Here is a 17,490-nt window from a genome sequence, read left to right as displayed (position 1 = left end):
TAGCGTAGATAGTAAGAAAATCGTGCTTTAATTTCTCGCCACTTCACCCTTAATAAGATGCGAGAACTTCCTAAATTTCAATCATATACAGTAAAAACCTGTCAATAAACGGAAAAATATTAGGTACAGTACGAGTCCAGTTTACACAGGTTTCACTTTAACACTAATTTTAATATATTCTCGCCATTTTAAATAAGAATTTAGATTAGAGGAGAGTGTTCGAGGCCTTAATTGCTTTGCTAACGTTAATCACTTTTACTAAATTAAATTAAACTTTATAAATAAATGAGTGTGTTACGCATCATTTAGTAAGGTTTTACTACTAACTTTCCGTCGGGTATGTGTAGAAATAATAAAGTTTATCTCGGCAATCGATACGATGAATGACTTATTTTGTATTGGAGGAGAATCGATTTCGCTCCTCCGACTGCTTCAAGTCGATGGGTTAATGGCGAGGAAATGGATGGACATAGAAAATGACTTGTAACATTAAAGGGAAATTAATTAATTCTGGATTATACACAGAATCGCTTATGAAATGTTTAATAACGCCTGCTTGCTTGGTTATTATTGCTACTCTTGTAAGTTGAAACTCGGAGCGAGCCTAAGAAATTCGTAATTACACCAATCAAAAATAAAAATAGTAATTTAAAGTATGGTTATCGGTCAAAAATGACCCAAAATTCTTATTTTTTGGACTCTGGGATCTAGAAACGTCGAGAAATTCAAACAATTTGGGGTTTTACAGTGTGTATGGTGGGCACGATTTTGTTCACCCAAGTTAAAGCTTAATAACTCCCGTGCCCTTCGTCGAAAATTTCTGAAATTTCGCAAGAAGTTTTATATATTAGGGGGATTGATGCTGTTAAATTTTGATGGTTAAAGGTCGAGGGGATGGGCAGATACAGAGAGTCGCGTGTCGTATCTCGAGTGGGGTTAGACTTAATGATTTTACTCGTTATAATTAATATGAAACTCGTCTCTCAAAATTAAGCTTTTTGCTGTTTTATAGTGAAATTTCTAAATAAAATCTCGTAACAAATGGTGCTCCTTACACAACTTTAACTCTTGCCGGGAAAGTTACACAACTCATCGGTGGGTTTTTTAAGTTTAATTATTACCCGGAATTGTTAAAAAGTTAAAATATTCTTTTCAGTTCAGCGATGATAATTTAACTAGTTTAATTTGGTTTTATAGTAGAAAATTATCATCAGAAGTGTAATTTATTAAGACTCAATTAATGCGAGAAACTAAACAATTTAAGATTTAATAAACCAATCATTTTATAGAAATAAAAATTCACTTTTTATTTATTTATTTCGGATTTTTCGACTTCTTACCGGACTCTACACATCATCTAATTTAGTGCGATTTATCTCTAGTAATGGTTTTTTAATTTACATAAAATTCGCTTCACCGAACATAAGAATATAATTAGTCTCCGGGGAGTAATAATCGGTAGATGCAAACTCTTAAGATAAATTAGAACCGTGTTTCTCAACCGGTGGGTCGCGAGATCTCACTATTTTTGGTAGGCTAAAAGGAGGTCTCAAGGCGAAAACAGAGGTTGAAGTTCTAGGTTGAGAGGTTATTCTGCTGCTGCTGCTGCTCGGGGGAGTTAAAAAAATTCACGCCAACGAATGAGCCATCACAAATCTTATCTGTTTTAAAGTTTACTTTCTTAATCAGTACACTTAAACTATCAGGATACGAACGACCTTGAGATTATTCCATTAAAAAACCGTTTAAAAATGTCAGTTAAATCGAATCGAATTCAAAAATTTGAAATCGAAATAAACGAACTTTTTTTTTTTTTTAAATAACGAACTTTTCGGCCGTTAAATCGAAGCGAATTTAAACGTTTTAAAGGGGGAAACTTCAAATTTTTTTTTCTTCTTTGGAGAAAAATTTGACATTTCCGTCACAGATCCATCCTGCCGCATTCTCCTTTTCCCGGCATGCACCCGCCGATGTGGTGTGACGTCACGGATTTGGGAATCTTCTATCGCCGAGCATTCGTAGGGGCTATCGAATATTCCAAATAATGTTCACTCTATGGTACATAACTTATTTTATAAAAGGGTAAGCACACCTCTTCCAATTTTTTTTTCCTCCATCCGATCCTAGCGGTACTCTCGATATTTTGGCGCTCCTTTCTATCACCCCAACGAAAGAAATCCTTAAGAATATAAGTATATATATATATAAATTTTGGGGGATTAATTAAATTATCTTTAAAGTAATTTGGGTAGACGGTGCGACGTGCCGACACTGTTAGATTAATTTCCTTTTGTGTGGCTTCTCCTCATTCACCTGTGTCGCATCCTAAAAACAGCTTTGAAGGTCGTTCTTAGGACGTTGGCAGCGCATGGTCGTGCTGCGGTTTCAGTCGTCCTCGATTAGAGATGGAAGGTAAAACGATAATTGCATTGTTGGTCCTCTTACTCGCCGCTATCATATACACGCCGTTACCTCAATATGTGAGGTGAGAATTATCATATTTCCGGCGCGTGATCTCCCCCTTTTCTAGACAATGGCGAGCGTCGTTGACCTATCGATGTTCCTGGCCAAAAATCGGGGGTTCCTGCATATTCTGAGCTGTTATAAGCGCATTGCTAGAAGGTAGAGTTATCAGTTCCTCGGTTTATTTTATCTCGAATCGTCCTTGGACTTTGTAGGCTCGGTTTTAATACCTACAAGTAAAGCTGGATTATCTTCTAAATTACGTGCGCGATGATTTATAGTGGATGCGCTCTAAAATATCGGAATTTTCGCGTTCGATTTGGTTAAATTGAGGGTCGATTCTGATAGCAGCCTCCTTGATTCTCCGACCGGAGGGGTGGAAGGTCGGGAGGATGGAGGATGCGGATGAGATCAATATTTTGGTCGTAGCCAAGAGGAGAAGCGGCCGGTTGGCGAGTAATAAATATTTGAAGATCTACTTTCTCTTAATTTTAATGATTTACTGCATTTTCGGGGCTCGCTATCTAACTGATAAGTAGGGGTTTAAGTATATGACATCATCGTCCGGCTGCTTACCCATGATCCTCCGCAGCGCATTTATAAAGCTTAGAGGGCTGCCAGCGTTTTTACTCATCTTCGATTTTTCTTAATAGGAACAGCGTATTCAGTTTCGGCAAGGATAAAGACAGCCAAGGAGACAGTATGGCCAACAAGGAGAAACTGGAAAAAGGTTATGCCACGTTGAAGAATGCACAGAATTGCCACTCCTTGCTTAAAAAACACTTGACTCAGGAGGTGTTCGACAAGCTCAAAGACAAGAAAACTGGAATGGGTGCCACGCTTCTCGACGTCGTTCAATCAGGTAAAGTGTAAACCAATTTTTTAATTTAATTTTGCATTTAAAAATTCCTCTTAAAATTCTATGCGTCTAGCGGAAGCGATATTTCTCCTTTGCGAAATTCTCTTCTCGTTTGGATCAATAGGACGTAGCGAATGAGAGAAATTCCGTCGTTGCCATGGCAGCGATGACCCTCCTCCTTCTCCTCCTCCATTTTACCCTAATTTTCAGCATCTTTTATGCTTCCTAACTAAAAATTGGTTAAATTCAGGCGACTTAAACTAATTGCACGCTCGTTTCCGTAGCTCTTGCTGAAGTTTAATAATTAAAAATTCCATTTTTATCCTGTATTACATTTTAAAAATGGAAATTTTCCATTAATGAAATTATTTTGGACTTCGTTCCTTAAGCTCAGTGGCGAGTTTAAGCAATAAACATATCAGCATAGAGAGATAAATTAGATAAAGTTTAGCCTTCAGATAATTCGGAGAGGATGGAGAGGGCATTTTCCTTAAATTTTAGATCCCAATTTTTAATATTTTAAAGCGCAAATCCTTAAAAATTCGAATAAAAAGCCTCCTTTTGTATTATTTAAAAGAATTTAAATCTGGATAACTGTTTATCCGGAGTTAACAGACGAAAGATAAGGTTCGTCTACTTAGAAATGAGGACGTTCTAAGGGGGTTAGACTCTGTACTAGAGATAAGAAGAAACCTCGAAGATAACTGATTATGCTAACACACGTGTTATTGTTAGCGCTTAAGTAACTATAAATATCATTTTACGCACAATTTGACAGAATTAGCCGCTTAATTACATTATTCGGCATCCGATTTAACGCCAAAAACAGTTAAATTCGTCACAATTTATATAAAAAAAAAATAAAAATTTGATTCGGGTTTTTGGTCAGGAAGCATACAGCTTCTATCGATCCACGCGTTAAAATTAGTTTCACTCTACTTATATTGATACACGGTTAAGTTGGCTTATAGATTCAGTCGATTTATACCTTTTTCTGATATAAATTACCCGTAAATTACCACTAAAACAATCGAATAACGGAGACGATGCTATTAAAGTTGAGAAGATTATCAAAATTTGGCTTTACTATTTTATGTAGAAATATTCTATATATAAAATTTTAATTTCGTCGATTTCTTTTTTCGAATAGGGATGGAAAATTTAGACAGTGGAGTGGGCGTTTACGCTCCGGATGCCGAATCCTATAACGTGTTCGCCGATCTGTTTAATCCTATTATCGACGAATATCACGGAGGATTCAAAGCCACGGACAAGCATCCCGCAAAGGATTTCGGCGATATTAATGCATTCGTCAATCTCGATCCTTCAGGACAGTTTGTCATCTCGACTAGAGTCAGATGCGGTCGAAGTTTGCAGGGTTATCCTTTCAACCCCTGCCTAACAGAAGAGGTACGTACGCCAATCCATTCACTACACGAACAGAGATTGTTCTTGTACAGTACATTAATTTAAACCGATTTTTTTATTTGTTCTCTCAGCAATACAAGGAAATAGAAGTAAAAGTGAGCGACGTATTGAGCAATATGAGTGGAGAACTGAAGGGAACTTATTACCCCCTCACTGGTATGAGCAAATCCACTCAGCAGAAGCTTATCGACGACCATTTTCTGTTCAAAGAAGGTGACAGGTTCGTATATCATTCGATATAACTTTATTTTCTTGTAGATAGATTCGTCATTGTAAGAAATCTAATTATACTTTCATACGGTTACTCATTGTAAATCGATAAAGATGAATAATGCATGAGATTAGATAAAAATCCATACACAAAGTTCGATTCGTATCGATCAGATCGAAGTATACGGAAAGTTTAGACCGTATCTAGTTTAAATATTATTTTTTAAAGTTTTGATTATTTCTGTTTATTTTAAATTACTAATCGAGTGAGCCAGCATTTCATGTAAAATACAAAAAATACGTGATAAACAGGATGAGTAAGAAATCACAACAACAATAACAACGAAAATATGATAAGATAACCAGAGAAATATGCCTTTGTTCTCCGAGAAAGTTTAAAATTCTTGAGAAAAATTGTAAAATCTATTGAGTTATAAACACTAAATATAATTTTACTTGCATATTTAATTAGGAAATTAGTTTTTTGGCTTGAAATATACGTAAGTTTAACCGATTGATTAATAAGTAAATACGTAATGTAGTCAGAAAAGTAGTTATTTCACTCGATTTTCTAGTCAGATATTATTTAAAATAGTTAAGGAGAGAATTTGTGCAGTCGAGAAAAGTATAAGAGGAAATCAGCCAAATAAAATAAAATTTTTTATAGCCGAAACTGTCGACTCTTAAAATGCTTTATAACGAAAATGGCATTGTTTTCTCTGTACAGTCTGAGAGAATACTTCCCATCTTTAGGGAAATAAAATAATTAAATTTGTTTCCTAGTCCTAAAAAAAAAAATATCGGAAATAAATAAATTCTTGTAAATACGTAAGAAAAATATTCATTTTTTATAAATATTTCTCATGAATTAGTAAAACAAATCCGTTTTAATTGTTAATTCGTACTCTCAGAACTAATCTTCTTGTTAATGTATTCAAGTATAATTACAAATTTCAATAATTCTCATTCCTAAAAATATTCATTTATTATTAATTCCTATAAAGGAATAAGTAACTGTTATTGGTTATAAGGTTTTATATTACAAAACCTTATAACCTGAATACAAATGCAAGGTTTAAAAGTATTATTTACTCTTCATTTGTATAATAATTATCCAAGTATTTAGGATTTTGAATAATTGTCCTATATTTTATTAAATATATAATTGAATATAAGCAGATAATNAGACAATTACTTAGAATTATATATTAATTATTTTATATAATTAAAATTTTCAGAAATGTATCAAACTAGGACCAGTTCGGAGCCTTACATTTCTAATTTTCTCCCACCTTTGACACATGACGATTACACGCGAACGAGAGCATCTCCGCCCTTTTCTTTTAATACCAAAAGTCAATTTTTTGCGTAAAATTTACAACTTGGCACAATATTATTGTTTTGATTTTAATAAAAGGTCATTAATTACGCCAGAACTGGTTCCTTCGCCACGAATTATTGTCTTGACATTCATGCGTATCTGGAACACAGCAGTGCATTTAAAACATTGGAACCATGCCATTTCTCTAAATCAGTTTTTTTTTCTAATAAACTCATCCATTTTCATTATTTTTCCTGGGATAAAAATTGGATTGATGCGTCGTAATTCTGTATTTTGTCGGTTTGCATGTCTCCAGTACATGAATTAATGTATTGCGGTCATTTAAGTTAGAATTTTAAGGGAAAGACGGCGTAAAATTATTTAGGAATTTAACTTATCCCTACTAAAAATTGCTCTTTTGTTTGCAATTTAAAGATTATTTACTGGAAAGGACATCGATAATGTAGTGATTTCGTCCTCTATACTCCTCATAAATTTTAAATTGGTGACTAAATTTATAAATAAAATACTTTTAAAACGTTAAACCTGGATAATTATATGTTAATACTTCTTAAAATGTTAGTTTTCCTTTCCTAAACAATTACTTTTCTGATTCTAGAATCGAAATTTTCTATACAAATTTAACATTTTGAGGTGTTTTGTGTGTACAGAATGTACTTTGGTGTGTTTGGAATTTTATAGTAGAGAGTTAAGATTTCATTTACATTTTAATTAAGGATTTTAGTAAGATTTCTTGAGGTTATGATTACTCTAATCTAAGTAAATACATGAAATACTCTATTTTTACACTATTTAACCGGCGAAAAATAGAATAAAAATGCATAACTCGTTACTAAAACGAGCGAAATTTAAGTTAAATGCTCAAAATTCCCCCTCTCTCTCCACAGCAGAATGGAGTATTTATATAGTAATTTTTATGGTTTTTTTAATGAAATTCACGCGATAGATTTGTTTAAACGTAATTTATTACGTCAAATCAACGGGAAACTTTAATGATTTTTCGCTTTTAACCAGTTAAATCCTGTAAAGTCAACTACCAGGATCGTTTCGGTTGCTATGCTGCAAAGCATCCTTCCGGCTCTCGTTCTTTATAAAATCGGATTACTTTTTAAGCCAATATTTTTATAGAATTTTTGATAATTTGAATTCGATTGGAGAAGAAAAAGTTGGCATTTCTGAAGATTTATTACTCTTTATCACGTGAAATTGTGTGTGAATTTCTGAAATACTTAAAATTAAAATTTAATATTCAAATGTCCGCTTTTATATATTTGTGGTGATAAAATTAACTTGCTTAGTAAAGTTATATGTAGAAAGAATATTTCTAAAGTGTTCTGGACCCCTCCTTACATTGTTCTCACAGTGAGAAAATGAGAGACAAGAACAATAACAGGCTTATTCAAAGGAAACTTAGATTATAATGCATAAGTATTTTGATAACAAGGTGAACTTTTATCGATCGAATCATCAGAAAATGATGATAGATATCTTTCAGAATTTTTAACATAAGTTTAAACTTTGATGGACAATTTACTTGATCAATGGCTGTATCTTGCATTACAGCTTGCTATATATATATATTCTCCTCTATCAATATCATTTAGAATTATGAAAAAACATGTTTGATTTTTGAGAATTTTAAAGTTTTTTTTAACATATTGAGTATTTTTAAAATAGTGAAATGCTTATATATTTAGATGTAACACATCTAAATATATAAAGATTAGACTGTGTTTTGGACAAACTTTCTTTCAACTAAGATACTTAAAACCATATAAAACTCATTGAAAATCATTATATTTTTAATAATTTGACAAAAAATATTACACATTTGCTCACTTATATAAGCTGGAATGAGTATTTTTAAGCGTAGGAGGCTCAGAATGAAAGTTCTCGTTTAAGTTTTTAGAAATAATTGATCTCATGCTACCCCAAGTTTAAGAATATTTGGCAAATATGTGAAACGATTAAATTATTCTAGTACTAATATCAGAAGAGTTAGAAGAGCAGCATCCATAAAACACCCTGAAATATAATAAACATTTGAGTATAAAAGCACTAGGAAACACACAGAAGACTTAAAGTTAAGAATTAGTTAACAGGATTCAAACAATAAATGGAAAATTTGAAGTGTTATGAGAGTATTCTGGCTCCATAAAACTACTTTAGGGGTTAAACAATGCTGTTATTATTTGCTAAAACAGTAATCAATAACGATAATCTGTCACAGCAGTACTTTTACTATTAGCCATAAAATTAATATGACGTTTCCTTAAGTCAAATGATTTCTTAACTTTTCAAGCCTAAATTTAGTCGTGACCTAAATAATAAATGATTCCGGAATTAAAACTTAGATTTAATTTCCAGAAAATATGTTTTTAATACGTTTAATGTCTGGTGAAATGTCACGAATGCCATCCACACAACTCTTCTAAATAAATTAAAAACTTTTATAAACTTAATTAGAAGAATCTTCACATAAAAACATTCAATTTTAATTACACGTTAATGGAATTTAGTTAATAAATTATCTTAATTCTTAATTTTTTTCTAAGTTTAAAGTGTTTTACATTTAACATTTGTTTAGATCATGGTTTTTTTTAGTTTGAATGTAAAATTTCCTTAAAGTTTATAGAAAACTTTGTTGATTTTGTCGATCCAAACTGAATGAAAGCCATCTTCACATAGTAATTTTGTTTTAAATTGTATTTAATTATATACGTTTTAAAGAATGGTGTGCTCTGTATGGACTTTATAACACTATCAAACGTTTATAGAGCTTTATAACCAGCAAATTTTTCTTGTTTTGTTGCTGAAAGATCTGTTACACTGATTAATAAACATATATGAAATTTATTTTAAAACCTAATATTCAAGAGGATTGGAAAGTCTGGTAAAATATTAAATAGTAAATAATCAGCTGTGATAAAATAGTGACACTGCTTAAACGAGCCATTATCATTAATCAAATATCCTTTATTCTAAACACTGAGATCAACCTCAAGTAGATTTTTCATACAAATAATCATCAGAAATTGTAAATTTAGAGTTTAAATTTATGTACAGCATCAATTTTTGATTTTCCCCCCAGTATTTTCATATATAGATTACTTATAAATCTATTAATATATTAAAGTATACTTTTACTAATTCTTTATATAACTTAGTATGGATTTTTTTCGTAAGTTATTACAAACGAAAAAATCCATATTAAGTTATATAAAGAACTAGTAAAAATATACTTTAATATATTACTACTACTACTTTTAAATCAATTTAATATCAATTTAACATTAATATGACTAAACTATTGCCAATTTTTATATAAATATTAACTAATGATCTACGAACTTGGCTTTGCTCACCTAATTTTAATAACTAGCTATAATTTAAAGAATATTTGTAGATTTATATTCATTTATATGTGACAAATGATTCATTATGTAATGTTTATCACTTAAGTATCCATTTAGAGGAATGTTAACATAGTTAGATATGATAAAGTATTGATTCTTATAACTCTGTTGATGAGTATTTCCACATTTTAATATTCTGTATTTCGTTCTATTTATATCTCACGATGGGATAATGAATAAGAAACAAAATTTGGCACGGTAGCTTGCATAGCAGGGGCATTGTTGCTATTAAATTTTGGTGGGTAACGGTCGAGGGGATGAGGAAATATTGGGGTTGTCGTATGTCGAGTGGGGTCACACTTGATGGAAGTTTTACTCGTTGTTAGCATTTACAATATTTTTAAAACCCCGCTCTCTTCAAAATTGAGCTTTTCTCGCTTTTTATAATAATTAATGGTATGTTTTTTCTTTTTTACTTTTGTAGATTTCTCCAAGCTGCAAATGCTTGTCGTTTCTGGCCAACTGGTCGTGGTATATATCACAATGATGCAAAGACATTCCTGGTATGGGTAAACGAAGAGGATCATCTTCGCATTATTTCTATGCAAAAAGGTGGCGATTTAAAGCAAATTTTCCAAAGATTAATAAACGTGAGTTTATTCTACTACTTTAAAACTCAAATTTAAGAGAATTAGATGTAAAATGCGTTTTAAAAAAATTTCCACTCTTTAGGCTGTGAACATTATAGAATCAAAATTACCATTTTCGCACGACAACCGATTAGGATTCCTCACATTCTGTCCAACCAATTTGGGTACAACAATCCGCGCTAGCGTACATATTAAATTGCCCAAGTTAGCCAAAGATAGGAAGAATCTAGAAGCAATTGCTGCAAAGTATAACTTACAAGTCAGAGGTGAGATTTCTAACGTTGAAAAATTGGCTTTTTATCACTGTCGAAATCTTCACGAGCTGTTTAAAAATCGTTGCAGGAACCAGCGGAGAACATACAGAGAGCGTAGGAGGGATTTATGATATTTCAAACAAGAGACGAATGGGACTGACCGAATTCCAAGCAGTCAAGGAGATGCAAGATGGCATTTTGGAACTCATCAAAATGGAGAAAGCAGCCAAATAGGGATTTCAAATCCAATTTTGAATCTGAGGATTCATAAAAACAGTATTTCTTTTTATTTTTCCAAGAAGTTACCCTCTTTTTTTTTCATTTCAAAATTGCCTCTTTATATTAGTTTGAAAATAATAAACCAGTATTAATATATGCAGCAAAAAAAAAATCAAGTATTTGTGATAGAAATTTCGAGAGAATTTTTTCGAAATTTAATGAATATTAATATATATAATATATATAAATAGAAGAATTAGAGGAGGAAAAAAAAGTATATACGTTTTCATGAAACCTGTTATTATTTTGAAAATAATTTGCATTAATGTAAAGAAATTGTTATTTCCTAAAAATAAATTCATTTTAATAATGTTTACATCTATTTAAGTCTTACAAAGATTCAAGGAAATAAAAATTCATACGAAGAAATTAAACTGTAACTTCAGAGTTTTGAGGACAGACAATTCTCGTTTTTAAGAAAATTCAAAATTGTTATGAAATTTATCATTTTTAAGACGTTTTCTCTCATTAAAATTTCTTTGTACAGTAATTCAAAGAGTTAGATAACTGCTGCTGCTGTTAAGACAGCATTATTTTGATCTTAAAATGAGTAAATAATACTATTTAAACCAAGATTTTATGCACGAAATTCTAATAGTTTATTGCAAAAAATGACGACTTATAAAGGTTTGGAGAGAGGGAGACTTGCAAAAAGTTGAAGAATAGTGCCATTAAGGCATTACTTTTTTTAAATACAATTTTTGATTTACTCAAATATTTTCTATATTGATACAATTCATTACATAAAGAATATAAAGTAAAACCTGTCGAAAGCGGAAACCTGCCAATCCGGAAAAACATATTCGGTACCGTAAATCACAATGACGTAGAGAATTGTAGTCAGTGGCACGTTATTCTATGGGCAAATTGTCTAGGACCCCCCAAACTAATCTTTTACGAGAAAACATTTCTTAAAAAGATTCCTCCAAAGAAAAATGTCTGAAGTCAACAGTGTACGTGGGCCCCCTAATTGAAATTTTCCCGGGCCCCGTGAAGATCTAACGCGCCACTGATTGTAGTCTACTAATGGGCATTCGGTTAATAAAATGATTGAACAACCGAAGTAATTTTGTAATATATTTCAACATTAGATATGGAGAAAAACAATTCGTAACGATGACCGATTTTGTTTCGTGGAAGTACTTTGTAAGGCGTGACCTATCGAAGCTTTAACGAGTGAATCGGGATTCTGCAACCTGTGTGTTTGACTTGTGGGTGTTACACTTGGAGTGTGAAGCAACTTTTAACGGCACGCATCAGCAAAAACAAAAAATTGAGATGCGAAAAAGAGCGCACAGCTCAATTTTTCCTCTTTAGAATGTAGCATTTCTTTTACATAATTTTCAGCAGAAAATTAGATCTTTCTGTAAGATAAATTGGCATATTGAATCACTGCATTGTTTTACTTTGGTACTGCAATCATTAAAAGTTAACAACCCGTGATATAAAATTCTGTTCAAAATGTCTACAGATTTAGGAACATTTAATTCAGAAATTTGAAATTTCGGGTTCGCTTAATACAATACTAAATCATTAATTTCTAACAGAAAATATAACAGGAATATTACTGATTTAAAATTAAAATATATATAAGTTTAAGAGAGTTTAAAATTTCGGGACGGAGTTGTTAAAATGAGATCAAAAAATTGTTGATGATGCAGCCCTTACTCGTATTCTTGTTAAATATGACTAATCATTTAGGAATGAGTGCCCCCCCCCCAATGGCAGTGAGTAAAACCACTAAACTCTGGTAATTGGTCGCGGGTTCCCACCTCAACGGGATGAATGGGTGAAAATTTTCGGGATTTCTTCGCATGCAGCATTTAAGTGGACCAGTTTCCTGTACGAAGTCCTCCCGGTTGGCATCTCCTCGGCATGTTTGCTCGTCCATGTGTTGCATCGGTGTATCTCCAAAACCAAGCCATTCAGACGTGTGCGAGAAAAAGGACAAATGAGTGGAAATATAACGGGTTTTTTTAAAAGAAACAGAACAACGTTTATTCTGCCATCTTCGTGATTATAGAGAGCAATGTTGCCACCATGAAATGTTACTAGAAACACACATGTGCCATTCTATCGATGTGAAGAACTCAATCGAAACAGGTGACCACCAGTGGCGAAGCGGTCTTCGTACCATGAACACTGGGAGTTCGGTCGTGGGTTTGCGCCTCGCTCGGACGGGCTGGCCACGTGGAGTTTTCCGGGTTTCCTTCACGTCTAACACCTAAATAGGGGTCAGTTTCCCTTAAAAGACTTCGGGGAAGGCATCCTCCTAGGTAGATCGTCCAAGCGTTGCGTTGCCATAACTTAACAAAAACAATCGAAACAAATCTGGGTATCTAGTCTCGAGTTATGTGAGTACCAAACAACACGAATGTGTTGGGAGTGTCACGTGTAACAAACTCCTCCAGTGAATGATCTGAATGAGTTAGTACCACATGATGTTCTCAACACGTTCGTGTTCTTATATAACTCAGGACTAGACATTCGACTTAATATTTTGGGTGAAAGTATTGTTCTAATCTGTGATCTAAATCGGTAGACCCTGACGTAGGTCTTCCGAGACCAGGATTTATATATACTGATGCCTAAACTATACGCTTAGGAAGCCTCAAGTTTGTATGAGGCCCTTCTGTTCCAACAAGCAGTAATAGCTTAAGGTTCTACTCCTAAATTTAGCTTGTACAGAGTTGATCCAGGTTAATCCATATGTATGCGCAAAATTTAATGTTTTCGTATTCCTTGCACACTTAAAATCTGTCAATTTGCATAATAAATTTTAAAATATCTAATAAAATGGGTGTAAAATCTACGTTAACCATACAAAATTCCATTCTAATAATGTTTATTCATCAAACACAAACGGCATAATTCTTTTTTCTACTTGAATTTAAGTGTCTTATGAAATGATTGACGATAAACCTTGAAATCCAATTACGAAGATTTCGAAAGAACGAACGAAAATTATCAGATAAAAGACTTTTTTAAAAAAATATTTACAATAGAAATGATACGAAGAATAACATTGCGGGGGAATAACCTTAGAGTTATCATGTTTAATAAACTTAAATCTTAAAAAAAAATTTTCAGGGCCTCTCCAAGATGAAGACCCCCCAGTGGCGTACCGTGGGTGTCAGCCCCCTTATTTAGGTATTTCAATTTAAAAGAGCAAAATTCAGTTTTGTCACAGAACAAGCGATGAAAAATTCGGTGGTAGTGCAGCGACTTGCTTAAAATAGTTCTATTGGATATTAGTGGTGTATATGAACCCAAATGAATCGTACAAGCAAAAAGAAAAAAAAAAAAGGGTCAACAGGTTTCACAGGATTTCCTGGGATGAAAAAATTACTAGTTCACCCGGACTGTCCGGACGATAGCACTATCGTAGGCGCGATGCAAGTATAGATTAGGATGTTTCAAATTTTTACAAGATATTATTATTTATTGTAAAATTTTGCCGCCCCCTAAAAAGTGCTGCCCTGGACGGGGCAATTTGCATCATCACGGACAGTTCTGTCCGTGATGATGCAAATTGTCAATATAAGTCTTAATTCTACTTGTTAATTTGGTGTTTATAGTAATGAATATACTGTATTAAGAACATTTTGGAAGTTATTTCAATAACTTGATATGATATATATATATAAATCGTGAAGCTGTTACACTGCTTAATTACAATCAAGGATACAATAGATCGTTACAAGTGGATTCTTAAATTTTCATTCAGGAGGAACAGGATCCTGTAAGAATCCCCGCAGTAAAGAAGTAGGATTCTCCTGGAGCTACTTCTTTACTGCACATTCTGCTTAAACATAAGCATTTTTTTTACTTTCAACATGGAATTCAAGCATGAAAAAGCACTTAAATTGAATTCTATATAACGTTTTATACATTTATTAAATTTATATTATTTCATTACTGTGCATACAATCTATGCATATTATAACATTCAAACAGTGGCATTGACAGATAATTTTTAGATTAGTCAATAAAATATTAAAATTTTGTTTAATTTTATTCGGGGATTTAAGCTTTTAATGATAAATTATGCAATTATTCGTCTATGTATTCAAGTAATTTAACAATCAAAGTATAATAAAACAATTATAATTTATTGCTTTAATTAATAAAGTAAATACAGACTTAAATATTTAAAAGATAATATAAACTTACATTGTAACTACTGGTACGGGCATATCCATTATTATTTAAATAATAGTGTTTCTTTCAGCAGATATCAATCTTATAAAATGGCTTTTGCATTCGTATTTTTGTCTTATCGACAGATTAAAGTGAAGAGTAATACGATAAACTGTACAATTGACATGTTATACAGTTATATTTTTTATTTCATTTTTAATCTTTTATTATTATTTGTTTAATTTTAAAATAAATTTGAGCGTTTTATTTTGATCCTTTACATTTTCAAACTTTTTAAACTAAGTGATCTTCAGTACTTATAATTAGTGATGTGCCGGATATCCGTATCCGTATCCGCGGATCTAGACTCTAATGATCCGTATCCGTATCCGCGGATCTAGACTCTAATGATCCGTATGTGTATCCGCGGATCTAGACTAATGATCCCTATCCGTATCCGCGGATCTAGACTCTAATGATCCGTATGCGTATCCGCGGATATACATTTTTAACGATCCGGCACATCATTAGTAATGATGCAATTATTTGGAGCCCCTTTCACTTCCAATAGTATGATCCGTTGTGGGCCAAATAGTTGAGGATGTTAAAGTGTCATCCTGCCGCTTGAAGGACCCAAGATCGAATTCGGGGGAATTTTCATAGATCATCTGTCCCGAATATGTCAGGCTCATCCCTCACTCGGTTTCATTGTGGCTCTGGTTGGAATTCATGATGGATATGATTAAACGTTTGGTTTGTTGGATTTCACGACACAGTTGTGATTTCTCAAGGCAGATGCGGAGAGGACTTTCTATGAGAAATAAGCCCTATTTAGACGTTAGCAGTTAGGCATGGGTAAAAAATCCGGAAAACTCCATGGGCCGGCTCGTTGCAAGGTACGAACCCACGACCAATTACTAGTGTTCAGTAATCTTATCCACTAGGCCACTGATGGGCTCAGATGCTTCCCAAGAAGACTTTCTATGCGTAATAGGTCCCTATTCGTTTGTAGGATACGCGAAGAAAACCCGGAAAATCCAAGCGGCCGGCCCATTGGTGAGACTGGAATCCGCGCCACAGCCACTGGCAAATGGCATAATTAAAAACCCTCTTAGTGCTCACAGGACAAAAAAGCCAAAAAATGTATGTTCCATTTGTAAAACAACCTGGAATTATTAGATGGAACTTTTCTGAAAATATAAAATTCTTAAATTATTATAATTAAAAAATGTCGAAACAAACATAGTTTTGAAGACTTCTTCCATGATTCACACTACAGTCGACCCCCCTATAATACGGGTTCCTATAGTTCGGATTCCTATATCACGGCGAAAAAATTGCGACAGTATTCGTACAAACACGCTAAAAAACTCGTATAATTCGGTAAAACGTCATCTCCGACTCGTGTCGCGACGGGATTGGTCGAATCTAGACCAATAGCAGATATTACCGTTGAGTTTAAACGAGCAGCGGACCTACTAAAAACCATTTATTATTTAACGTCCATAAAAATTATATTTATATTAATGATGTCTCCAAAGTTCAGCGAATATTTCGTAAAAAAAAAATAATTTATTAGGAAGCACGCGAGCGCCATTCGATGACAAGCTCCACGACGAAAACAAGCTTAAGCAATGTCGTAGTCGAACGGTGCACGCTCGGTAAGTTAATCCTACAATTTTTTGTTTATAGCATAGTTTATATGGATTATTCCCAAAAAATTATACGTGTTTTGGAAATGTTGAGTCAAATTAGTCTAGAATCGATTAATTTTATGGAAGAAACCTTTCAAACAGCCGTAGTCCGTAAACTGCATACGTGCAGGGTTGTGATTGGCTGGACTCGTAGAAATGGATTCATAAAAACCGGAACGTATCTACCGTGTTATAGGGGGATCGACTGCAGGGGCGCCACTAGCTGTTTGAACGCCCGTGTGCAATACCGATTATGACGCCCCCTGTTTAACTACGACTACCTACGCCGAGCTTGCCAGAAAGGCTCTTTAGTGTTGTCTCATAAGGGTGTGAAAAAAGAAAGTTAAATACTTTACAAAGAAAAACTATTTATTATTACTAAGTTATTTTTGTTTACTTAAGTGTAAAACCATATAAATATTTATCTACAGAAATTAAACTCTTCTTGCCTTTATGTTTGCGAAATCTGCTATCAATTTTCTTGTATCCAAGCTGTCTAAGATTTCGTATTCAATTGAAACTACAGCTAAATTACTTAGTCTTTGCTGGTACATTGTTGACCTTAAATAGTTTTTCTATAATTTTTAACTTCGAAAAGGACCTTTCACCAAATGCAACTGTAACCGGCAATGTAAGTATATTTTTAGTGCTATTGCTGTGTTCGGAAATGTTGAAATTAAGTCATTAGTAAAAAGATATTGTAATAGGGTTTGTGGATCATTAGACTGGTTTTCTGGAAAATGCAACTTTAAAGTATTGATTTCATTAAACAAATCAATACCGTCAATGTCTGTTTCACTACTCGAATCGTCTTT

At 33.1% G+C, this 17,490-nt stretch overlaps 1 protein-coding gene and 1 pseudogene across 1 annotated transcript in view; one reads left to right on the top strand and one right to left on the bottom strand.

Annotated features, from left to right (window-relative positions):
* Positions 1-15,096, bottom strand: part of LOC111613148 (transmembrane protein 220-like) — a 33,070-nt gene extending 17,974 nt beyond the window's left edge. The window contains exon 1 of the mRNA XM_023354483.1: positions 15,015-15,096. Coding sequence (XP_023210251.1) covers positions 15,015-15,043 — 29 coding nt within the window. The 5' untranslated portion in view covers positions 15,044-15,096. The remainder of the gene's footprint in view (positions 1-15,014) is intronic.
* On the top strand, positions 2,359-11,084 carry LOC111613137 (annotated as a pseudogene).
* Positions 15,097-17,490: the final 2,394 nt, after the last annotated feature.

This window comes from Centruroides sculpturatus, unplaced genomic scaffold (assembly GCF_000671375.1).
Source record: "Centruroides sculpturatus isolate CEXI.00-Female unplaced genomic scaffold, Cexi_2.0 scaffold134, whole genome shotgun sequence".
Classification (NCBI taxonomy): Eukaryota; Metazoa; Arthropoda; class Arachnida; order Scorpiones; family Buthidae; genus Centruroides; species Centruroides sculpturatus.
Note: the sequence above shows the minus strand (reverse complement) of the source record. Positions and strands in the feature narration are given on the sequence as shown.